Source organism: Herpailurus yagouaroundi, unplaced genomic scaffold (assembly GCF_014898765.1).
Source record: "Herpailurus yagouaroundi ecotype Mexico unplaced genomic scaffold, PumYag 191, whole genome shotgun sequence".
NCBI classification, from domain to species: Eukaryota; Metazoa; Chordata; class Mammalia; order Carnivora; family Felidae; genus Herpailurus; species Herpailurus yagouaroundi.
In genome coordinates, this window is record NW_024412422.1 from 12,732,105 (window position 1) to 12,758,246 (window position 26,142).

Sequence of the window (26,142 nt, forward strand, 5' to 3'; positions counted from 1 at the left end):
AAGGAAGGAAGGAAGGAAGGAAGGAAGGAAGGAAGGAAGGAAGGAAGAGAGGGAGGGAGGAAGGGAAAGAAGTCACCTAAAGAAGGGGAAAAGTGAGCCATCATTTCCCCACGGTTTTCTGAGTGGCCACCAGGTGGCCACCACTGCCTGCAGTTTCCACAGCTAGGAAAAATGATTCCTTTCAAAAAACAAAAATTTGCAATAGACAAATCACCAAAAACATTCATCTTAACTGGGGTGCCCTAGGCCGGGAGTCCCCACTGAAAAGTTGCCCACACTCATCTTACAGGAGATGTGAAAGGCAGCGGAAATGGTCCCTCAGCTGCGGGCAATCTGCGTCTTACCTTTGGAGTCTTCTTTGGCCAAGTGACGACAGGGACCCCAGTGACGGCCAGACTGGGGTCGTCGTCTGCATGCTCCTTCAGGACATTCTGTGGCCAAACAAAGGAGCCATATTAGCCCAGAGTAGAGGGAAGGTCTCTGAAGGGGGCTAAGACTGGACCTAACCCAGTGAAAGACTGATAGGCCTCTGCAGTCACCCACCACCCACACACTCAGTAGAAACCAAGTCACCAGGGTCCATCAGAGACCACAAGACACACAACATCCTCCTTTCCAAAAAATGTTTAAAGAGTAAATCACTCACCTCCCTATGACTTCCATGAAAGTATCACTCACTGATCATATTTATAATGTGCCAAATATTTAAATATTTATCTCCAGCACCAGGGACTCACACACAACCTCATTCAATCCTTACCAAGTACCCCGGGAGTGGGCTGGGCAGTGCACTAAAATACTCCAATGTACAAAAACTCAACTATGGATGCAGAGAAACAAAAAAACAACACTAACCACGAGGTCTTGACACCTGTGAGACCTGACTCAGCCGGTAAGTCATGCGTATTCTATTCCCCGTGTGTAAAGACATGTCACTGTTTATTACAACATGGGCTTCATAAACACTGGTAGATACTTAATCTGGTTTGACCAAGGATGGAGTCATATGGCCGCAAATGCCAGCAGAAAAGTGGGCTGTGATAGACATACATCCAGGCTGGGCAAGGGTCTCCCACGTAGCACGCTGTGTTCACATCTTTGTATGTCATCTGAAGGCTTTTCAAAGGTAATTCTGACTCTACCAGCTTTCGGCCTTAGGCGGTGACTGATTTGAGAACCTCATCCAGGTGCAAGATGCTACTCTACTGAATTATCCCTAACTTATAGGCACAGGAATCAAGGCTCAGAAAGATTCAAAGGCCTCGGATGCTGCCCCAGACCAGGAGGGCAGAGCCCCTGAACTCACTTTCTGGGTCCAGACTTCCCAGCCCAAGACCACTCCACACATGGGTTTTTTAGTTGCATCCGCAATGCACCATTACCCTTTAGGGACAGACACAGATCTGTCACTGGCCTCTTCCGACCTTGACCATTAATTTTTGTGTTGTGCAAAAGCATTCCTGCAGGGACATTTAAAAGCAGAGAAAGTTGCACAGGAGAACTTAAGAAGAACAGAAGAGCTCAAAAGAGAAATGTAGGGAAAGAGTATTTTAACTCACTTTCCTCATCTACCCACTGGAAATGAATCCAACTCACTTGTAATTTATTCCATCCACTGTCTTAGTTTTCCTCATGTTTCTTTGGTTGCCAGATTTTTCAAAATTTACCTAACATCCCAAATCCACCTCCTCTGCCCATGGGAGGTGGCAAACAGGACAGTGATCAAGGGTCAGACTCGGGGCTGCCTGGGTTCAATTCTCAGCCCCTGCAGCCTTCTCCAAGCCTAGCGTCAATGTCACTGATTTATAAATGCTGGGTTTTTTTTAATTTTTTAATGTTTATTTATTTTTTTGAGAGACAGAGACAGAGTGCGGGTGGGGGAGGGGCAGAGAGCGAGGGAGACACAGAATCCAAAGCAGGCTCCAGGCTCTGAGCTGTCAGCACAGAGCCTGATGCAGGGCTCAAACCCACGAACCGTGAGATCATGACCTGAGCCGAAGTCAAACACTTAACCGACTGAGCCACCCAGGCGCCCCTATAAATGCTGTTTATAAATGTTTTGTTTCACTGTTATATCCCTAGCCTTGCACAATGACTTACAGTAACCCTCCAGTAAATAACTTAAAAAATAAATAAATGAAGCTACAAATCCCCAAAGAGGGACTTTCTACTCAATCCCTGATCAGCACTCCTCACATCTGTCAAGGTCAACAAAAAAAAAGCCCCCCAAAATCTGAGAAACCGTCACAGCTGAGAGGAGCCTGAGACATGACAGTTACAAAGATAGAGGTATCCTGGGTGGGATCCTGAAATAAAGGACATTTGGTAAAAATTGAGGAAACGTGAAAAACTATAGACTTTAGTTAGGAATAATGTACAGATACTGGTTTTAATTGTAACCAATGTACTCTGCAGACGTACCATGTTAATAACAGAGGAAACTGGATGAGATGGTGTGTGGGGGGGGGGGGGGTCTAGTAAACGGAAACTCTCTATACTACCTGCTGAGTTTTTCTGTCAATCTGACGCCATTCTGTAACATAAAGTCCTATCATAAAAAGCAATCTTTAAAATGCCAGACAGTAGTAACAGCTACCGTAAAGGAAAACAGGATAATTAGGCTGCCAAGCTTTCTAACATGTATGCAGAGTATTTAAAAAGAAATACAACAGGAACACCTGGCTGGCTGCCAGCAGAGCGTGAAACTCTTGATCTTGGGGTTGTAAGTTCGAGCACCATGCTGGGTGTAGGGATTACTTAAAAATAAAATCTTAAAAAAAAAAAATACAGGGCGCCTGCATGGCTCAGTCAGTTAAGCATCTGACTTTGGCTCAGGTCATGATATCTTGGTCTGTGAGTTCAAGCCCCGCGTTGGACTCTGTGCTGACTCTTCAGAACCTGGAGCCTCCTTCAGGTTCTGTGTCTCCCTCTCCCTCTGCCCCTCCTGCACTCTGGCTCTGTCTCTCTTTCTCTCTCAAAAATAAATAAACATTAAAAAAAATTAAAAAAAGAAGAAGGGGCGCCTGAGTGGCTCGGTCAGTTAAGCATCTGGCTTCGGCTTAGGTCATGATCTTGCAGTTTGTGGATTCAAGCTCCGCGTTGGGCTCTGTGCTGACAGCTCAAAGCCTGGAGCTTGCTTCAGATTCTGTGTGGGTGTCTCTCTGCCCCTCCCCGCTTGTGCTCCGTCTCTCTCTCCGTTTCAAAAATCAATAAACATTAAAAAGAAAAAAGAAATAGAACAGAAGGGAACCAAGAACACAGCATTATTCAACACACATGTGGACCTCACAAGGGGCATGAAAGAGGCTATGGAAGGTTGGGGGCAGTGGGAACGATCCGTGCCTGGGGGGAGGAGCATTTCATCAGTGACGTTGTTTAGAATCACCAGTTCCCAAAGATGATAAAAAGCAGACCAATTTTTGATCAGTTTTGGTTTTTAATTAAATAGACTGCAGACACTGCACCCTTTACTACATGGGCCTTAGTGGGTCATTCCCGCTGCCCCTTCTCTGCCTTGACCCACTGCTTGGGGTAGGTGGGACTGGCTAGGTGAGGGGTAAAATGGAAACATCAGGAGGCAGGTACCACATGTTTTGCTGAATGGATGTAGGAGAATAAGATGTATTGAGTGTTTGCTCTGTGTTGGGCACTGTAATAAACATGCCATATCCACTCGGTCATCCAACTGCTTGACCGCACTGGGAGACGGACCACAATCATTTGCAGATGAGAATACCAGGGCGTAGGGGGTGAAGGAACGGTCCAAGACCACTCAACCAGTAAGAGGTGGAGACCCTCCACTCTACAACCTGTGCTCTAACCACGGTATTACTCAACCTATCCTTAAACAAAAGAGGGGGGCCACGAACCTAGCAGCATTACTCGTAACAGCCAAAGGACACTTGGAAACAACCCAAGTGTCCATCAAGGGATGGATGAATAAATGATATGTGGTCTATCCATACCATGGAATATTATTCAGCCTGAAAAAAGGAAGGAAATTGCGACACATGCCACAATATTCTGCTGAGTGAAATAAGCCAGACACAAAAAGCCAAATAGTACATAATTTTACTTCCATGAGGTGCCTAAAGTAGTCAAATTCATACAAGCATAAAATAGAGCGGTGGTTGCCAGGGGCTGAGGGAGGGAGAAGCAGGGTGTTGCTTAATGCATAGTCGTGACGGCTCTACAGCAGTGTGAATGAACTTAATGCCACTGAACTGGACACTTTGAAAAATGATTAAAATGGTATATTTTATGTTATGTATAACTTACCACAATTTAAAACTTTTTGCAATGTCTTATTTTTATTTAAGTAATCTCTACACCCAACATGGAGCTCGAACTCACAACCTTAAGATCAAGAGTTGCCCACTCTTCCAACTGAGCCAGCCAGGCGCCCCTACCAAAATTATTGATTTATTTCTAAAAATGTCTTAATTATTTTTTTCTGAGTGTCTATTCATTTTTAAGAGAGAGAGAGCGGGTGATGGAGGATTCAAAGCAGGCTCCATGCTGTTGAATGTGGGGCTTGAACCCACAAAGCGTGAGACTATGACCTGAGCCAAAGTTGGGCGCTTAACTGACTGAGCCACCCAGGTGCCCCACAATTTTGTTAAAAGGGGAGGAGAGAATGGGACAAAGCAGTCCCTCCCTAAGGAATGGATTCGGAGGTTCTAGAAAGTACACATAGGGGACCTAATATTTTGCTAGTTAAGCTGCTGCTATTATGCCTGCAACAACACTGGTTCTAGAGTCAGAAGATCCGGGTTCAAGTTCTACAACATCGGACTGTGTGACCTTGAGGAAGCCACAGCTTAGAACAGTGATATCTAATGTTGATTTTACGCCATGAAGCTAGATGTGATTTTGCTACCATTTCTAGGAGCATTTGTTAAGTGCTTGCTCCAGACTAATCTTCTCTGGGGGACAGGGCCGATCTTGCCCATTTCACAAAAGCAGAAACTTAAGTACAGAGAAGTCAAGTGACTTGCCCAAGGTCACACAGTTGGGAGGTGATAGAACCTGACACTGACCAGGCCCATCTAACTACAAGCCCAGACATTAATAGTGGTGATAAAGACTCCGGAGACCATTCCAGCAACCTCTACAGCTGACCTATACCTCATTATTGAAAAATGTGACGCCTAGGAGACAATCTGGGCTCATATATACCATTCGATTAACAAATACAGAAGTGAGTTATCCTTGCCTATTCCTTGCAAGTTAAGACCAAGAACTAATTCAGCCACTAACCCCTCTACAAAGCATTTTTCAAACTTTGCCCCAGTCACAGAAGAGGCACGAGGCCCAATATGGGTCCGCATAAGCACAAAGTTTCGCTGACATTTCATGGTTCTTAATAATCCTATGAGGGGCTCCTGGGTGGCTGAGTCAGTTGAGCCTCTGACTCTTGATTTCGGCTCAGGTCATGATCTCATGGTTTGTGGGGTCAGGCTCCACACTGGGTTCCGCACTGACAACAAGTAAGCCTTCCTGGGATTCTTTCCCTCTGCCCCTCCCTCACACATGCATACTCTCTCCCTCAAAATAAAGAAATAAACTTAAAGAAAAATAATAATCCTAGGAATTTCACAACCTGCTACACCATACATCAGAGTTCTGTGGGGTTTTTTAAGAATATTTCCCTACCCCCCCAAAAAAAGGTAAAAAAAAAAAAAAAGATTGTCAAGTAAGATGCTCTGTGTTTAGGCAAAACCTTTCAATATATGTGTGGATATATATTATATATTCCAATATATATTGGAATGATATATATATATACCTATCTTACCATATGGTTGCAGCAGGGGGCCCATTACTTCCACAGGGCTTCCTGCCCCCTTACCCTAATTGCAAACTCCAGGCTGGGATGACAAACTCAAATGCTTCCAGGAACCAAGCAGATAAAAATGCAAGATATCAACAAATGAGAGCACTAGACAGTGGTGTGGTCTATGCAAACTAGAAGGCACAGGCCCAGTTTAAAGAGGGCAAATGCTACTCAGTTCCAACCTACTAACCTCTTGTGGACATGAAAGCCCCACCAGATCTTTGATTTTCCAGAAGAAATCAAAGATCCAGAGTTTTATCTGAAATCACTTAAATGTTGACAACTGATTAAAAAATTTTTTAAATAATAATAATAGGGGCGCCTGGGTGACACAGTCGGTTAAGCGTCTGACTTCAGCCAGGTCACGATCTCGCGGTCCCTGAGTTCGAGCCCTGCGTCAGGCTCTGGGCTGATGGCTCAGAGCCTGGAGCCTGTTTCCGATTCCGTGTCTCCCTCTCTCTCTGCCCCTCCCCTGTTCATGCTCTGTCTCTCTCTGTCCCAAAAATAAATAAACGTTGAAAATAATAATAATAATAATAATAATAAAACAAAAACAAAAATAAAAAAACAATTGTGAGCCTAACAAGATCTGTAGGCCAGTTTAGCCCAAGGGCCACCAGTATACAAATGCTACTCTGTGTAAGATTGAAAATAAAGTCCATTCACCTTGGTTTTCTTGGAGTTTCTTTCTGAACTGTCTCAAGATTTCCTATCATTTCAGTATCAAGCTGGAGTCCATCACTCACAAGCAAGGTGAGGCCGCTTTAGAGGACTGTCTGGTTACAAAAAGCTATTACTGGAGGTGTAAGTATTATTAATAACTAAAAATACATTAGTAACAATAAATAATAATCAAAAATTAATAGAGACCTCCCCAAGTACCCTAGAGTGGGGCACCTCACACACACTCACTGTAGGAAGCAGTTCCCCCATGGACCTCACTGGCCACTAGGGGGCGCTCGGGGTTCTGTCCCGCAGAGAAGTATTTTCATTAGTATGTGACAGGCTACAGAAAAAGGAGATTATTCAAATTGGAGATTCTCTGAGAAATAAATTGTGCTGAAGAAACTCCTGTCACTGGCTTCCCTGGGCTCTGCAGAATTTATACACTCCTTGGGGCTCTAGGAAGCAGAGACTAGGTAATACGAGCCCAGGGGCCTTTGGGTTACATCCTATAAACCTTCCCAATTAGAAAGCCTCGGGCAGACTTTCTAAAAGAGAAAGATTGGGGGGTGCCTGGGTGGCTCAGTCAGTTGAGCACCCAACTCTTGATTTCGGCTCAAGTCATGATCCCAGGGTTGTGGGATTGAGCCCTGCATCAGGCTCTGTGCTAAGCATGGAGCCTGCTTGGGACTCTCTCCCCTCTCTCTCTCTCTCCCCTCACTTGTGCATCTGTGCATGCTATAAATAAGTAAGTAAGTAAATAAGAGAAAGATTGAGGCTCCTGGGTGGCTCAGTCAGTTGAGTGTCCAACTTCAGCTCAGGTTATGATCTCCATGTCCATGGGTTTGAGCCATGCATCAGGCTCTGTGCTGACAGCTCAGAGCCTGGAGCCTACTTTGGATTCTGTGTGTCTCTCTCTCTGCCCTTCTCCTGCTCATACTCTGTCTCTCTCTGTCTCTCAAAAATAAACATTTAAAAATTTGAGAAAAAAAGAGAGAGAGAGATTCAGGACACTAGAGGCTGTTTCTGCTGGAAACTGCCCTGCTTTTGACCCAACAAGATGACCACAGACAACGGAAGTGCTGGGCCTCTGTTCCCTGTTACTCTAACTCTCTCAGAGAGTTTAATTGGTTAACAATAGATTCAGGCCCCACCATTCCCTAGGGTGGGGTGTTAATAATAATGATAATAAAGCAGAGGCAGGCATCAGGAAAGAATCAATGGGTAAAAAGGAAGGTAACAAGGTCACAAGGCCTGGAGCAGCTCCGATGCTGCTCTGAGGAACCTAGCAGACTAAGGGGTCCTCTACTTGCCACAGGAACTGGATTTCAATGCACTTTGGGCCTCTCAAGTTCTCTGCCTCTGCCCCAGCCCAACCACCATGTGCCCGCCTGTAAAAACCCATCTGTACTGGGGTGCACCATATCTCCCAGATAGGTATGTTCAAATCCTAATCCCTGGTACCTGTGAATGTGACCTTACTTGGAAACAGGTTCTTTGCACATGTAATTGTTTAAGGCTATCCGGATGAAATAATCCTAGATTTAGGGTGCACCCTAAATCCTATGACTGGTGTCTTCATAAGAGAAAGAAGAGGGGGATGTGAACAGAGACACAAGGAAGAAGGCTGTGGGAAGACAGAGGCAGGGACTGCAGGCATGCAGCCACAAGCCAAGCAACATCAGGAACAACTAGAAGCTGGAAAAGCAAAGAATGCCCCCCTAGAGCCTTCTCAGGATGCAGACCAGACTGTGAGAGAAGAAATTTCTGTTGTCCTAAGCCACCAAGTTTGGGGCTCCTGGGTGGCTCAGTCGGTTAGACGTCCGACTCTTGATTTTGGCTCAGGTCATGATCTCACGGTTCGGGAGTTCGAGCCCCACACTGAGCTCTGTGCTGACAGCGCAGAGCCTGCTTAGGATTGTCTGTCTCCCTCTCTCTGCCCTGCCCCTATTCATGCTCTCTCTCTTTCTCTAAAAAACAAACAAACAAACGAACATTTTAAAAAGTCACCAAGTTTGTAATTAATTTGTTATGGCAGTGACAGGCAACTAGCACAAACTTGCCGTAGCATACTGTGGCTAAAAGCCTCTTAGCTGCATGATTTGGGCAAGTCGCTACATCTCTCTGAGTCTCAGTTTCTCCATCTAAGAAATGGGATGATAATAGTCTCCACCTCGCCAGGTTGTGGCAAGGATCACAATGCATGGAAGGTACCAGGTACACAGTAAATGTTCAACAACTTTTGGCCGATCTCTTGTGGCTTATGTCACATTTCCTGCTGGAATACACTGTCCCTGTCCTCTGTCTGCAGAATTCCACTACTTCACAAGTTCTAAGCACAGGGAAATGTAAAAGTTTATTTAGTTGGAAGGGCAGTCTAAAAGCTGACTGAGCTGCCTAACTAGGAGAGAGAATAACGCCCACAAGTTAATTTTAGGCTAAAAAAAAGCTCCAGCTGACATGGACAATCTATCCATTTTTCAGGTCTAGGGTTTGCCCAGATGTCTGGAACTCAGATCTCTGGCCCTTGGCGGTCCTCCTCCGTTCCCTTGAGGTGGTGCAGGCAGAGAACTCGGAGTATGCATGGTTTGTCGTCATAGTAGATGGTTAGGCCTGTCTCACTCACCTTTGTGTCAACCCTCTATCCCCTCCCTGCCCAGCAAAAATACAAAACACACGGCTCAATATTACATCCAGCCCCCAACAGGAGAGCCTGAGCAACTACTGGAGGCCAGACCCCCAGCCCCACTCAATCTGTGCGGTACCTTCTCTATGCTCTGGGCCATCCTCCGGGGCGGGAGGGAGCCGGGCTGCAGACCTCCCACTGGCTTCCTGCTTTTTGGCTCTTCTGAAGCAGGTGTGGTGGTGGTGGTAATAAATTAAAAAACCAATAGTTCCAGAGGTCTGGGCTCTACACCTTACTATTTTGCACAACACCAAGGCGGGGGAGGGGCTTAAACAAGCAGGTGTGTTCCGAGGTGAGGGCTGATGACCCCCTGAGAGAAAAGCTGTATAAACGTTCCACGGTCATGGGTTTCACAAACTCTCACACTCATCCCTAAATGGGCCTGTTTTCATTCCACGGTGTCTGAAATAATAATAGTAATAATAATAACAATAATAGTAATGATAATAAAACAGCTCCAGGTTACTGAGCACTTAAAGGCCTGTGCTAAGTAAAGCTTTATGCATGTTGCCTCACTGAATTTTATCACGTTCCCCAAGAGCATTCAGCTGGTTAATGGATGGCACATGGGATTCAGCCTGACTCCAGAAACTTTGGTCTTAAAAGATAATACATGTTTGGATAATGTACTCTTAATTTACAATCATTTTCTTTCCTATGATATTTGGGTTTCAATGAAAGAACGATAGAATTGATTTCTTTCTTTTATGTTGAAAAAAAAAAAATATATATATATATATACATAAAAAACACCTGAAAACAATGGCCCCTCGCTGGCTCTTCCAGCCCCGTAATTCCATGCAACCCCACAATTCCAAGCAACAAGAAAGGTGGTTGTCTGTGGTGAGCTGGCCTTTGTCATCCAAGTTGACAGTCTGGCAGCCAGGGGAGTCTGGTATTACTTCAACTAACAAAAACAGCTGCAGAATAACCTTGCAATGGGGTAATTGACAAAGATCCTCCCATCTCCAACCTCACTGGTCACCACCCACTTAGACCCAAACCCTCACAACCTTGCAATGCACTGGTAATTTTCAAGTCATTTACAGTCAATTTGAGTAGACCTGCCCCCAAAACAGCACCATGCCTCCCTTTCCTCCCGACAGGAACCAGATCTCTCTCTCCCTGAGTTCTAGTTGAAAGTACAGATTCTTCTAGAAGGAACAGCATCCAGGGCAACTCCCATCTTACTGTTGGAAATCCAAGATGGAAGAGAAAAAAGATGATGCAGTGCGTTGAATAGCGTGGCCCTCAAAATTCATGTGCAAAACCTCAGAATGTGACCTTACTAAGTTATGGGGTCTTTGTAGATGTAATCATGTTAAGATGAGGTCATAGTGGATGAGGGTGGGACCTAATCCAATGACTGATGTCCTCAGAAGAGAAGAAGACACATGGAAAAGACAAACAACCATGCGAAGACGGAGGCAGAGATTGAAGTGATCTAGGGACAAGCCAAGGAATGCCAAAGATTGCTGGCAATCACAAGAAACTGGAAAAGACAAGGAAGGTTCCTTCCTCCCCTCGAGTCTTCAGAGCAAAAGCACGGCTTTGATTTCAGACTTCCAGCCTCCAGAACTGTGAGAGAATAAGTTTCTGTTGTCTTAAGACAGTCTGTGGTTCTTTGTTATGGCAGGCCCTAGGAAACTCACCCAGATGGCAATCATTAACCTGGAAGATGGATGTGGGGGAAGCTAAGAGATGGGACAGAGCTGGGGAAGGGTGGGGAGCTGGCCAAGGCCAGGCTGGCTCTCCTTGGGCTGTCACCTATGAATATCTAATTATTCTCCACAGGTTTAACTAGGAGCGCTAGGCATTCCTTACCTCATTGTCACTCAAAATACTTCAGGGACATAGGTCCCTGTTGTTAGCCCCGTTTTACAGTGAAGACACTCAGGTTTCAACTGGTGAAGCCTTTCAGAACAGCCAAGGACCTACAGAATCTGGTTCCCACCAAGACAAAGCACAGCTAGTCCCAAACTCTTGTTTTACGTGCAGGTGAACAGATGGGTGGAATGACTTGACCACACAGCACGCGGCAAAGAACAAACGGAAATAGAACTCAAGGGTCTCGTGTCCTGATTTCCTATTCTCCCCATTAGGTACAGGCCAATATCCTACACTCCTCCAGCAGAAGTGCTCTGAAAGAAGGAAGTTGCTAAAGATATCTCAGTGCCAAACCCCAAGGATTTCACAAACACAGGGAAAGGAAATGGCTTTCTCAGTTCGATTTTTACAAGACGCTTGAATCTTTCTTTTCACAATATAAATGAAGTCAGGGTGGTCGTTTTGGTTTGCATCTAAATCCAGACCCTCTCAAGGCAAGTTTTCAAGGTACAAATGAGCTCACTGGGAACTACTGAAACCACAGGGTCACAGCAAGGACAAACTCACCTTTCGAAAGTTCTGCCCCCCAAAAGAGTATAAGCTAGACTTACAGGAAGATAAAAACACAAAAAGCTTCTTTAAGGGACAAAAGCAAGTTGCTTTTGCAACTTGCAATCCAACTTTTAAAAAATGACGTATACATGGGGACGACGGGAAAGCCCCAGAAATATATTTAGCAGATGAGTAACAGGGGGTTACCTCCAATTGGGAAAGCTGAGGAGGAGGACATTTTTTCTAGCCTCCAGCCTACAATGTTTAATTTTTCTTACATTGATCATGGAACACTTGAAACTTTTACAGAAAAGAAATATCCAGAATAGGTAAACCCATAAAGACAGAAAGCAGACAAGGGGAGGGGGGAAATGGGGATTGACTGCTAGTAGGGACAGGATTCTGTCTGGGATGTTAAAAATATTCTGAACTACACACAGGTGGTGGTTGCACAACATTGTGAATGTACTTAAAGTCACTAAACTATACACTTGAAAATGGTTAAGATTGGGCGCCTGGCTGGTTCAGTCAGTGGAGCATGTGACTCGATCTGGGGGCCGTGAGTTTGAGCCCCACATTGGGTGTAGAGATTACTTAAAAATAAAAAAATTAAAACAATATTGGGGCGCCTGGGTGGCTCAATCAGTTAAGCATCCAACTTCAGCTCAGGTCATGATCTCACGTTTCATGAATTTGAGCCTCGCGTCAGCTCTGTGCTGCGTCGGGCTCTGTGCTGACAGCTCAGAGCCTGGAACCTACTTCATTTTTTGTTTTTAGTTTCTTTTAATGTTTATTTATTTTTGAGAGAGAGAGAGAGGGAGAGAGAGAGAGGGCCTGAGTGGAGGAGGGGGAAAGAGTAAGGGAGACACAATCTGAAGCAGGCTCCAGGCTCTGAGCCATCAGCACAGAGCCGGACATGGGGCTGGAACCCACGAACCAAGAGATTATGACCAGAGCCGAAGCTGGACGCCCAACCGAGCTACCCAAGCGCTCCAACCTGGAGACTACTTCAGATTCTGTGTCTCCCTCTCTCTTTGCTCCTCCCCAGTTCACACTCTGTCTCTGTCTCTCTCTCTCTCTCTCTCTCTCTCAATAAATAAATAAATAAATAAATAAATAAATAAATATTAAAATAATAATAATAATAATAATAAAATAAATTTAAAAATTAAAATAAGTATTTTAATAAAATAAAATGGTTAAGATGGTAAATTCTTGAAGATTTTTTTAGTATTCCATTCTTTTTTTTTTTGGAGAGAGAACAGGAGCAGGAGAAAGGGGCAGCGGGGGAGAGAGGGGGGGAGAGAGAGAGAGAGAGAGAGAGAGAGAGAGAGAGAGAGAGAGAAATAATCTCAAGCAGGCTCCACATTCAGCACAGAGCCTGACATAGGGCTCGATCCCATGACCCTGGGATCACGACCTAAGTCAAAATCAAGAGTGGGATGCTCAACCGACTGAGCCACCCAGGTGCCCCAATTCTTGAACATTTTGGAAGATTCTAAAGTAGTGATCTAGTAAGTAAAAAAGAAAAAAAATTAATGTTTATTTATTTTTGAGAGAGAGACAGAGTGCAAGTGGGGGAGGGGCAGGGAGAGAGGGAGACACAGAATCCAAAGCAGGCTCCAGGTTCCAAGCTGTCAGCACAGAATCTGACACGGAGTTCAAAACCACAACCCTCAAGATCATGACCTGAGCCAAAGTCGGATGCTCAACTGACTGAGCCACTGAGACACCCCAAAAAAGAAAACATTTTAAGACAAAATAGTGTCATGTGTATTTTACCACAATTAAAAAAAACACATTACAGGGGTGCCTGAGTAACTTTGGCTCAGGTCATGATCTGGTGGTTTGTGAGTTTGAGCCCTGCGTCGGGCTCTGTGCTGACAGCTCAGAGCCTGGAGCCTGCTTCAGATTCTGTGTCTTCCCCTCTCTCTTCCCCTCCCCTGCTCACACTCTGTGTCTGTCTCTCAATAATTAAAAACAAAATGTAATAAATACATTACAAATGAAAGAAAAAAATGAGTTTTCCCAATACTGCACTGTATGTTAACTAACTAGAATTTAAATAAAAAATTGGTGGGGGTGGGGGGGCGCCTGGGTGGCTCTGTTTGTTAAGCGTCTGACTTCAGCTCAGGTCATGATCTCGCGGTTCGTGGGTTTGAGCTCCACCTCGGACTCTGCTGTTAGCGTGGAGCCTCCTTCAGATCCTCTGTATCCCTCTCTCTGCCCCTCCCCGTTTGTGCATGCATGCTCCCTCTTGCTCTCTCTCAAAAATAAATAAACATTAAAATTAAAAAAAATTTTTTTTAATTTTTTTATGAAAAAAACGGTTTTTTTTTTAATTTTTTAAATGTCTATTTATTTTTGAGAGAGAGAGAGACAGAGTGCAAGCAGGGGAGGGGCAGAGAGAGAGGGAGACAGAATCTGAAGCAGGCTCTAGGCTCCGAGCTGTCAGCACAGAGCCCAATGTGGGGCTTGAACTCACAAACTGTGAGATCATGACCTGGGCCAAAGTCGGATGTTTAATCGACTGAGCCACCCAGGCGCCCCCCAAAAATGGGTTTTTGATAAAAGCCAAAACCTAGCCATCTGGAGACCGAGTTGTTTTGGGACCGTCTCCAATCCCAGGGGCCTCTGGTTACCATGAACCACCATCAGCAGCAATCTCTGAGGCCCCGGAGAAAAGGACAGAAGGAAAAATGTTGTCTTTTTGCAACACAGCCAAAGATCATAACTGGTCAGTCACCAAGTGGGAACCACCATTGGCCAGAGACACGAATCACTCAATGGTAGGGATACCCATAGGCACGGGACCCACATTCCTGACCTGTGTTTGATTTCTCAGCCAGCACAAATGAAAGCTCAATATCTGAGGACAGAGAACAAAGGCACCGAAGTGTGTGCAGCCAGTGTCCGTAACAACACTCTCGCTCTGAAGGTCACTCTTGGATGCCACATCTTTTCTGGGTCTCCAGGGACCGTGAGGGGCTAATGGCCTGGCTGGACAGCCAAGAACTCCCCTGTTCTGGAAGAGATGTTTGGCCCACTTCCCTGTACAGACTCCTGGCCACACAGCACTTAGACACCAGCAGCTGCTCCAGTTTTCCTGAGGCTCTAAGGAGACCTGTCTACCCAATTTACGAGCTCTTCAAGCTGCAAAAGGCCTCCCCAGACAAGGCTCAAGAACATAAATATCTCCAAAGATAGGCAATTCAAGCTCTCTCAGCCTCAGTTGCCATCTTCCTGGAAACCTCTGCGCCATGAGAGCCAAGTGGAGAAAGAAGCAAAAGCACAGGCTAAGGAGAAAAAGAAGAAAGATGGGACACAGGTCCAAGTAAACCACTAGCTTATGCACCCACGGAAGCCACAGGAGCAGAAATAAGGAAAGCCAGAGGCCAGGGACACGGGTACGAGTTCCTGAACTGCACAGCTACTTTCTAGAACTTGATTCAGTGGATCTAAAACATCCAGCACCATCTGATCACAATGACCACCTTTGAGAGACATAGCTTGTTCAGACCAAAAAACACTCCCTTTTGGTCCTTTGCCCTGGACCTGTGACTTTCGGGACTAATTCTGTTTTCATTTGGAACATGTATACAATCAATCATCTCTTCTGCTATTTTAGTAAAAAAAAGAGAGAGAGAGAGAGAGAGAGAGAGAGAGAGAGGCAAGTTCAATAAGTGAGCTAAGTGACTAGATTATATGAAAAAAAGATGTGAGAGCCTAATAATAAATACACACTCAGGGAGGCAGTAGGGAGTGGTGGGGAGTGGGGTGCTGCTACTCACTTCCTACTAATGGTAGCCAGTCTGGAACACAGGCCAGGAGAACTAGGATATTTTTTTTATGACTTTTCTGATATTTTAATGTTGGCAAGTAATTACAAAAATATATTTCATACTGTGCAGGCCAAACATAATGCCAAGAGGCTGGATTTGGCCAGGGACTGCTGATTTATAACCTGTTCCAGGGCCTGACCCATTGCTTCTGTAAAGAAAGCCCAAGCAGTCCCCTTACTACCTTCTCCCTAAATGCAGAGTGGCCTCTGAGAGGGGAGAGAATTTCTCTACAAAGCAGTATGGTGTAGGGGGTAAACACAAGGACTCCCCCATTGTGGTCTTGGGCAAATCACTTAACCTATCAGTACCTCAATTTTCTCATCTGCAAAATGAGGCTAGTAAAAATACTACTGAGGGTTGTTGGGAGGTTTAAATGAGTTTATATATGGAAAACCCCTATAAGAGCACATCGCAATTGAGATGCATTATCACACATTATCACAACCTGCCATTGAACCCCATGGTGGGGATAGGAGGGAGGAGGCTGGGCTCCTTAAAATTTACCTAAACCCCTCCCCCAGGCCTCCTCCACACCATCGACCAGCCTAGGCTGAATCCAGTCTCAGATGCCCATCAGGTGGGTACACGTGAGAGACAGGAGGGGCCAAGTCTCACCCCGAGAAAGAAATCTGACCAACTGAGGAACCAGGAACACTACACAAACAGATCAGAGACACAAAGATGCATTTCAAGTAAAAAACAGAGGGGTGCCTGGATGGCTCAGTCGGTTAAGTGTCCAACTTCGGCTCAGGTCATGATCTCCCAGTTTGTGGGTTCGAGCCCCACATCGGGCTCTGTGCTGACAGTTTAGAACCCGGAGCTTGCTTTGGATTCTGTGTCTCCCTCTCTCTCTCTGCCCCTCCTCCTCTCATGCTCTGTTTCTCTCTCAAAAATAAAAAAAACTAAAGTAAAAAAAGGGCTTTCCACAAGCACAGAACAACATTTCCTTATAAGATGAATGTGTTTTTAACTCACAATATGTAGGGGCCCCAATACTATTAATGGTCTTATGACTGATGAAAATTCCTTGTTGTTTTTTTTTTACTTTAAAGGACCTCAGAAGAAAAAAAGGAGCCTCATGAAAGAATGCTAAGGTTTCTTTGGGAAACCCAATAGATAAAACTCCATACCGAGAGATTAAGGATTCTTAACCCAGGGTCCAGGAACAGGCTCAGGAATCCAACAGGTTAGGAGTCCCCTGACCTGGCATGCAAAATTTTGTGTGTATAAGCAAATTTATATAAAACCCTCAGGTGAGGTCAGCAACCTATAAAAAAGTCAAGAGTCAATAAAAAAGACCCAAAGCAAGTAAAGATTTGCTTTATAGGGATGGTCACCATAGAGTTCTTTTACCAGGCAATTTCCTCCAGTTTATAAGATTTTCATTTCATGGCACCTGGAGGAGCACACCTTCTATATGAAGTGAAATATATCTGGATTAATGATTTTGAACACCCTCTCCCTTTGCGGGTGGTGCCCCTCTGCCTGCCCTGGGGTCTCACTCCAATAAGAGTTCAGCCCCCAGATCACTGAGCATCTTGAGGACAGGATCTTATTAATATTTCTGTATTGCAGGCCCTGACACCTGTTTCCTAAATGAATCAGTGAACGCATGAACTAGTTTACAAGACCTGGGTATCGTCTCCAGCCATCAAAAAAGAGACTTAAATTGCTTCCAACCCCAGCAGCAGGCAGCTGGACTCACTGGGGAATCAGACACTGGAAGAGGAAGCCTAAATGCCTCCGAGGCCTCACAGCAAAAAGCCTGACCGATGTTGAAAAAAGAGGTGGTTCTGCATAGTGGTATACACTTGAGAGCTCTTAAGCCACTCCCAGGTCCTCATCCCAGCTCCCCTCATTTACCTGCTCTGTCACCTCAGGCACATCCTTTACCCTCTCTGAACCTACTTCCGTATCTGGTAAGTGCAGATAGTTGAGGTAGCTTGCCTAGCACTGGTACCTGACAGGTAGCCAGTTTTCCACAAATGGTATGATGATGATTACTACAGGGCAAGGCCTCTCAGGGTATGTCCTAGGAAATACACACACTGCCTGTGTGCACTGTGCCTGTAACAGCCTTCCCCTTCCAGAGAACTCCTATGCAACCTCTAAGGCCCAAGCCAAATGCCCTCTGCGTAACTGTCTCAGAGCCCTGGCACCTGGTGTGGCTGATGAGTGTTCTTCACCTCACTTCTATGCCCTGGGTACACACAGCATGCCACAGGCAACTTAATTCCCTATGTCCTGACTTTTTCTCCTTTCTACTTCCCTGCTAATAGGTAAGCTACCAATGCCTTCCTGCTTTCTGTTTCCCCAGTGGTTAGCCCAGATGGTGCTTAATGAATATTTGCTCAATAATTAGGCTCTGCTTAAAGACCTCTGAACCCCAGGTGGCTACCTCAGCAGGCCACCTAGAGGACCACCAGGAGGCACAACTGGTCATATGAAACAGATGCATGCTCTGGGAGAAGCCAGCCCAGAGTCTTGCTGAACAGGATGGAGGGGTCTGTCCCCAAACCTAACAACAGCACTGTGGGCACACCCATGATGTCTAATGCCAGCAAAGCCTGCCAGATTTTCAATAAGTGCTGAGAATAAGTCCTTGCCAACCACAGAGGCAGCTCCCCCTATATAGCTCAATGGTGGCCTCAGCTCAGGGGCCCTACAAGGGCTTGCTTGGACCAGAAGCCCCTTTCCATGCATAGACATACCCCCAGGACAGTCTGCACCAAGCCACCCTGTGCTGAGCTGCCCCTGGGAACTGCCAGGCCCTTCTCAGCCGCCCAGGTCCAGATGCGACCCCCTGCCCACCTTCACACCCTCCAGGAGTGCCTGGGGGTCCTCGATGCCCTCGGGGACACACTTCTTGTTCTCTGGGAGAGATTCCAGTTTCTCCACCAGCGCTTTCAGGCCCTTCAGCTCAAACTCGGTGAGGTGGGTCCACTTGGCAGAGACCCCCGTGGCTGGAGAGCCAGTGGGCGTCTTGGGGTAGTCTGTGGGCACCGTCGTGGACTTCACACTCTCCTCCGACTCGTTAGACAAAGTCCTTTGGAGGAACCGCATGGCAGGTGCTTTGGGCTTCTTCCCGGGGGCCTCCTGGTCCTCTGAAGGGGTGCTGGTGGGCGAGGCAGGACCATCAGCCGGAAGTTTGGGCACCTTATCTGCACCCTCCTCCTCCTCCTCTTCCTCCTCCTCCTCCTTCTCCTCCTCCTGAGGCTGCTGCTCACAGGACTCCTCCTCCATCTCCAGCCAGGAATCAGATGAGAAGCCGTCTATGCTGGGTTTTCTTGGGGCATCTACAGGGAGCAGGAGGGTCAGCAGAAGACTGAGATGAATGGCCCAAACTCCCTGCTGGAAGTCCCTGGAGCCTCCACTCACTATGCCTCCCCTTTACTCAGGAGACCGGGCTTCTTTTTTTTTTTTTAATTTTTTTTTTTTTAATGTTTATTTTTGAGACAGAGAGAGACAGAGCATGAGAGGAGCAGGGGTAGAAAGAGAGGGAGACACAGAATCAGAAGCAGGCTCCAGGCTCTGAGCTGTCAGCACAGAGCCCGACACAGGGCTCGAATTCACAAGCTGTGAGATCGTGACCTGAGCCACCCAGGTGCCCCGCTTCTTTTGACAGTTCTAATGGTCTATGCCTCCCTCAGCCTCTAGAAAGGTAGGGGTCAGTCAGACGTTGGTTCAAATCCCAGCTCTCTGTTTCTTCCTAGCTGTGTGTTCCCATTCAGGTTGCTTTACCTCTCTGAATACACCTGGCATTTTACTTTTCAACATATAAAAATGAGACCAAAAAAATACATATAACGATTCATATGAAATATCCAGAACAGGGGGAAATCTATGGAGACAGAAAGTAGATTAGTGACTGCCTAGGCTGGGGTAGGGGGAGATAAGGAGATAACTCAAGGGTACAGGTTTCTTTCTGGGGTAAAGAAACCAACCCCAAAATTGACTGGTGATGATTGCACAGCTCTGGGAATATACTAAAAACCACTGAGTTGTACACATTACCTTGTAGGATATGTGAACCACATGTTTTTAAAAATGTAAGGCACACGCGGTACCTGGGTGGCTCAGTCAGTTAAGCATCTAATTGGCTCAGGTCATGATCTCACAGCTCGTGAGTTCAAGCCTTGCCTCAGGCTCTGCACTGACAGTGTAAAGCCCGCTTCAGATCCTCTCAGTCTCCCTCTCTCTCTCTCTCTCTCTCTCTGCCTCTCCCCAACTCACGCTTTCTCTATCTCAAAATAAATAAATTTAAATAAATAAATATATATATATATATATATATATATATATATATATATAACTCACAAAATCACGACTCTGAACACTTATGGTGAGGATTCAGTAAGGCATCACTAAGCATGGGTCCTGGTGCACAACCAGCATTTGATAAATGAGGCAACTGCCTAACATCTCCCCCTTTTCTTTTGTGGGAGGAGTGCTGAGACAATGAGAAACAAAGACAAGAAATTTTAAGAAAAAATCAGGCACCAATGACCCAAATGCCGCCTCAAGATTTTGTCTCATGCCTGCAAATGGAATCGGGGATGTTCTCCTATGGCCCTAAATACACAAATGAGAGATGTGACCTCCTGTTTGCTGGTCCTGAGGACTGCCACAAAATCAACCAACCGGTCCCCACAGGAACGTGGAGCTACTACAACCACAGGGGTTATCTCATTATTTCAGAATCATTTCCTAATTCCTACCAAGCTGGGAGCTTCCAAAGAGCAGGCTGTGGGGTCTCAGACTTTTCCACACCTGAATATTACATCATCTGACATGTTTGAGACTCACAACAGACTCCCCAGACAAAACGAACCTCTAGGAGGTAAAGAAGCACTTCCCAATAAAGACCCCAGCAGAAACATTTGTTCCCCATCATATGCCCAGCATGAAACCCCCAGAAGTCATCGAGGATGAAAGTCAAGGGAAGGAGGGAAGAAGGCTTTTTGCAGTGAGAAAAAAAAAAAAAAAATAGGGAATCTAAAAATCCTGGCGATTGCAACAGAAAGAAACAGTGCAAACCCTAAAGGAGACAGACCGATCGTATTTTTCTATCCTGTGATGAGACAGAAACCATGAATGAGGCTCAGCAGACTTTGCATCCAGGAAACCCCTCAGCAGTAACAGCTCAGAGGCAGGGACAGAGGGAAGATGGGTGTTCCTCCAGATTGCTCCTGGGGGCTCACTGTCACAGCTAGAGGCAACTTCAGGCGGGCGCCTATGAGTCAAGATTCAAGGACTGAGCCATTTGGGGGGTGATGTCCCTTTAAATAAAGGAAGTAAGGCAGGGCTCCGCAGCTGTGGCTATAAACGCTCTCTCCCAGCCTCTGTCAGAACCACCCACTGCTCTGGCAAGCTTGTGTCTCCAGCCCTGGTCACCCCTCCCGCTGGCTCAAAGCTGGCCTCAGATTTTGAGGACTGGCTGCACCTCGCGGGCCCGCTCCCATATAGACAAAAACCAACCCCTAGGTGCAGCAGAGGGGTGAGGATAGGGGGATCAGCTGGTGGCCACGGAGAAATAAAACAACCGGGATTATTTGTTCCGTGGGGGTCCTGTCTCAGCAACCATGCCTGGACTGGATTCTCCTCACACCTAAACGGTCACCAGCGAGACCTGGAGGCCACCAGTGGGACCCTTTGGGGGGGGGGTCACAATTTCATTTTCTTGGACCCTGTATTCCAAATGGAAGGTCAACAAGGATGGCTTCCCCTTCCTAAAGGGTCTCTAGGAATCTATCCGACATTTTGGTTCAAAAGAATTCCAGAAACTCAGGGACTCTCAGGGGCCACACTGAAAAAATTCTTCCTGCCCAGCTGAGCAGTGGAGGCGGCCAGTCCGCATTTCACTCACCAATAAGCATGGATTCTCTCTGGTATTCCTGAGTGAGGTAGGACCGCTGGGTCACACAGTATACGTATCTCTCCAAGACATACCAGCACATCTCATAGTAGAAGGGGTAACGGAATTTGGGCTGCACCTGAAAGCAAAGACCCAGGAGTAGAAGTCAGTTTCTGGAGGGCAAAGGAGAAACAGGGAGGAAACTGGGAGGAGGGGGTTTCTGCAGGTGGGAGTTATTTTCACCATCTTAAGCAAGAGCACAAATGGTGTGAGGGGAAAAATGGGGGAGGCGGGCCGGAAGGCAGGAGAGAGGCGCTGGAAGGGGCAAGATACCAGTAGCATGCACAAATGAGGAGGAAGAGGGGAGAAAGAGGCCTATGTGACAGCATCATTTCAAAGCTCCCTGAGCTGCATGCCGCCAGGGAAAGGCGGATGGGGTCCGCTTTGTGCTTCTGTGAGATGCAGAGAAACAAGAGTTGTCCCCTGACCTACTGACGGAGGGTGCGGGTACCTGCGGATGTGATCCTGATTCCAGCTACAACAAACACAGGCTCCTCCTTGTTCTCAAAAAATTCTTACACAGACTCTGCTATCCCTCCCTGCCCCTTGAAAGGCAGAAATCGACCCCCAAACCTTACCCATTTGCAGACGGGCTATCAAGCATCTCCTGCACTCTGGGAAGGAGGCAACACGAGGCGGACCAATGAGGAGGGAGGGGGTGTGGCCTGTCCTACCGCCAGGGGCGGGGCCTCAGAGGGGCCCACCTCCTGCTCCTCCCCGACAACCACTTGGCACTGCCCAGCCCATATTCCAGAAGGACTCCCTAGACCCAAGTCCCCACGGTGACCTGGGACCACTCTAACACCAGGGTCTGGTGCAGGAGACCAGATGGAGATTCCCTTTTGGCAGTTTCTTATAGGGGAGGAAGTGTAGGTGCAGACAGCTTTGTGTATCAGAATTATGAAAAGGCCTGGGCTCCAGGAGGATTCTGATGGGTCTATATGGACGAGATGGCAGAGGAAGATGGGAAGGAAGCAATACCACTGATGGCCTTGCACAGATGAACCTTCTGGAAACTTCATCCTGAGAGGGTTAGTGAGGAATGAGGGTGGTGAGAAGGTGGTCCCTGGCTCCCTCCCGCCCCCACCCCAGGGGGCTGAGCCCTCTCTTCCAAGGCTACACATAGATCCTGTATGTCCAGGCTCACTCCCAGCCTGCTCTCTTGCCCTCTCACCAACAGTGTGTCTGCCTCAAGGGACCAGACCCCTCTTCACCTCTACTATCTTCCAGAAACTCAGGGAGTTGGATGTTAAGCAAGAACACGCTCCCACCTTTTTCTGCAATAGTGTACAGGCAACGTTCTACATGTGAGATGAAGGCAAAGAAAGACAAGCACACTTAGCTCCTCCGTTTGCCCTAAAATACCATTTTGCTGCCTCTCTCACAGTGCCCACCTGCAAAAGGCCTCAGCTCTGCCCTGAGAGTCCCAGCTCAGTCCCCGGGCCACCCCAGGCCCTGCTGACTCAGTGTTCAACAGCGAGGCCCTTTTCCCATGTTGGGGGCCTCACTTCTCCCATCTGCTTAGTGGGTCCATTTGACCTCCCCACCTCTGGTGGATGGTATGTTGGAATGAGATCCTGGCCGCCGCATGCTTTTGAGCTCCTCCAGGGGATGCATGGAGTTGGGAACATCATCTAGCGGTTTCCTTGGCTCCAGCTACTTTCCAAGAACCCTGGTTTTAATGCTGGGATAGTATTAATCCTTTTTCACTGTCACCGGATCAGTGCCCTTCGGAGTTTAAAAAGGAGAGGGGCACTTCTGACTGAGACAGACCCTGACCTCCTCCTGTAAAGAAGGGTCTGGGAGCCTCAACCCCACCCCTGCTCCAGAGGGAGGACCAAGAGACTTTGAAACCAATTGCCAGTACCTACGGAGCAGGCTGAGGACAGGCAGGCTCACCTCTTCTCAGACCCCCACTCACATCTCCCGACTTCAGGTTTGATCGGTAAAACTCTGAAGTTGCAATTGACCTTTCAAATTTTGGGAAACTGTCCAAGCCGAGCCGCTCTGCATTGAAGGGCACCATGGCACCTGAGAATCTTTCTAGATCAGGAAAAAAAAAATCTATTTTTTGGCTGTATTTCAGGAGAGGAAGAGAAGTCTCCCCTCATTGTTGCTGAACCCAAGGGAAACCGGCTGGGTGAAAACAAATAAATGCTGATGAAGGAATTCAAATTTTTTCATTTTATTTTTATTTTTTTTTTCCAAGAGAGCACCGCAGGAAACAAAATTTGCAAAGAATTGACTTACAAACGGGTTGTCGCCTTCCACCCTTCGCCTTCAAAAGGTTTCAGCCACATGCCTGGGAACATTAAACACACGATTGCTCAACATTACTTGTTGACAAATTTCGAGCCTCACCAAATTGAGTTGTTCACCGAAAGGCAAGGCAGTCAGAAAGCATGCAGCGCTCCTAGCCTGGGGGGTAATCAATCTATCAGCGGATCTCAAGGGGTAGCTTTGAGTTCCCAAAGGCCCATGCGAGTAGCACTCGGCCTTAGCCCTTCCTCTTAGAGCTGAGTGACCTCAGGAGATCAGAACCAAAGGTGTTTCGGTGCATCTAGAACTCCCGGGTTTCAAGGGACTTGAAAAACTAAAATATGAGGGTGGGTGGAAGTGTCTTAAAATTTGTTTTTCTCCTGGAAAAAAAAAAAAAAAGTCAATGGAAAAAAAAATCCAATGGTAGAGGAAAGAGGAGAGGAAGGGAAAATTATTTGCAATTTCCAAATAGATTCACTGGCTGAGAGGGAATGGAGTGTGTGTGTTACCTTTCCTGAGAAAGCTGCTTTCACTAGAGCCATTAGGGGGGAAAAAAAAAGATAAACATAAGAGAGACGGCAGTTTAATGAATGACCAACTGGACCATCCCTGTCCCTGATGAACCTAACTGGAGTTAAAAATACGTAGCGATAGTTGTTGAGACGTTATCTTCAAATAATAAACATGCAACACACCCGTTCTTTGTAGTTCTTTGACTCCCTGCATCTTTAGAACAAGAGGATTTAATCCACACGGGGGTGGGGGGGGGGGGCATGCATGTGGGTTTCTACACATGCAGACCACCAGGTCCTTGCAGGGTAAGGCCTCATGGGCAGCAGGGTCAAGCCGCCTATGAACCCCTCTCCCCAAATTAAAATCCTAGTGAGAGAGACATGGCTTCCTAGACATAGGAGAACCTTGGGGTTCCCCTGGTCTGGATGGGAGGGGGTTTCCCCACGTTGGGCCACAAAGGCAAATTCTTTTTCTTAGACAAATCCACACCATGGGGCTTAAAGATTGACAGTTTCCTGTCCCACCCCCTGCCTTTGGTTTCCAAGCAAAGCCCTCTTTTAGGGACTCTTGAAAAACTATTTTTAAATGACCATAACCTTCTTAAGAAAGCTCACAGGGATGTAAAGAATTAAGCTGTAGCGAGCTGACAAGGAGCCCTGGCATTTTATCTGGATTCCTGTGCTCTCTCCCCAGCATCTTTTGTCTGCTTTGGCTCCTAAGACATAAACAATTGGGCCTTGTAGCCAAGCCCTCTCCAAAGACCAGAAATCAAAGCAGATTAAACAGCCTGCCGCTGCTTCCAGCCCAGACTGCCCGCCAGCCCCCCGCCCATCAACCTGCTTCAGGGAAACCAGATGGGGTGCCCACTCAGACGACAGGGACAGTGGGCCTTGGGGGAGGAGACCCCGCCACACTCATCTCAATGTGGGCATGACATTCTACAGGAACTTGGCGTGACGCTGGGGGTTCCGCACTATTACCCTCCCTCCAGCCTCCCACCCAGCAGGGGAGAAGAGCTGGGCTCCTAATGGAATGATGGGGCCCAAATCCACTGAGATGTGCAATTCGGATTCCCTGGGGGAGAGGACAGCTGCCAAGCAAGTTGCCAAAGCCTTTAGAAATCCCAGCCTGACTCTGGCTTTCAGGAATTGGCTGGAAAGTCGCGGGCCTCACTTCTAGATTTCTCCTTTTCTATCCCACGCCTCCCTAGTCAGCTAACACACAAACTAGCCCATTCTTCAGGGCTGGCCAAAGAACAGTTGGCCGAAGCCCCAGACAGCACTTGACCCAGACTACGAGATCACCACTCACACCCAAATGGTGCCTTTTTCCAGAATGCCACGGGGCAGCATCCACCAGACCGGGAAAGGGATGGTGGGCAGACGACAGAGAAAAGAGGCATGAAAATCCACAAAACAAGACCCAAATTCTGCAGACCCAGGCCTCCCAGCAGCAAACCCGCCAATCTGGAGATGAGGCACACCTGACCACTGCATAGAGCTCAATGCTACTCCCAGGAAAGCCCCGGACAAGGTCCCTCAATGTCGGGACTGTTAGAGAGGCCAAATACACACATAGTAGCTAAGATTTTGTCTCACTTACATGATTCCGTGCAGACCAGGGCCTAAAAACAAGACCAAGAAAGGCAGGGACCCCAGGCTCAGAGCACCTGCCTCAAGTTGATGCTTCTTTAGTGTCCAGACATGACATTACCTCTCTGGGGCAAAAAAGTCACCTCTGAGGCAAAGCCCAAGAAGACACGGTGTGGTCAAGCCATACAACGGAATATGAGTCAGCCATAAAAAAGGAACACAGCACCGACATCTGCTTCGACGTGGATGAACCCTAAAACATCATGCAAAGTGAAAGGAGCCAATCACACAAGGACACGATATAGGATTCCATGTCTATGAAACATCCAAAACAGGCAAATCTGTAGAGACAGAAAGCAGGCTGTTGGTTGCCACAGGCCGGGCGGGGGAGATGATGGAAGGTGACTGCTAATGAGTAGAGTTTTCTTTCTGGGGTGATGAAAATGTCCTTGAATTAG

At 46.9% G+C, this 26,142-nt stretch overlaps 1 protein-coding gene and 1 long non-coding RNA gene across 11 annotated transcripts in view; one reads left to right on the top strand and one right to left on the bottom strand.

Moving 5' to 3' along the window:
- KDM2B (lysine demethylase 2B) overlaps window positions 1–26,142 on the bottom strand; it is a 154,578-nt gene that overhangs the window by 47,363 nt on the left and 81,073 nt on the right. For all 10 annotated transcript variants that reach the window (XM_040444135.1, XM_040444136.1, XM_040444132.1 and 7 more), the window contains 3 exons: window positions 21,273–21,399; window positions 18,218–18,702; window positions 345–431 (listed from right to left, as the gene is read on the bottom strand). In XM_040444135.1, the coding sequence (XP_040300069.1) occupies window positions 345–431; window positions 18,218–18,702; window positions 21,273–21,399 (699 nt within the window). The remainder of the gene's footprint in view (window positions 1–344; window positions 432–18,217; window positions 18,703–21,272; window positions 21,400–26,142) is intronic.
- Window positions 10,594–21,262, top strand: LOC121010463 (uncharacterized). The gene is made up of 4 exons (XR_005781178.1): window positions 10,594–10,765; window positions 16,459–16,592; window positions 16,982–17,325; window positions 19,855–21,262. It is a non-coding gene; the product is annotated as an uncharacterized LOC121010463 (long non-coding RNA).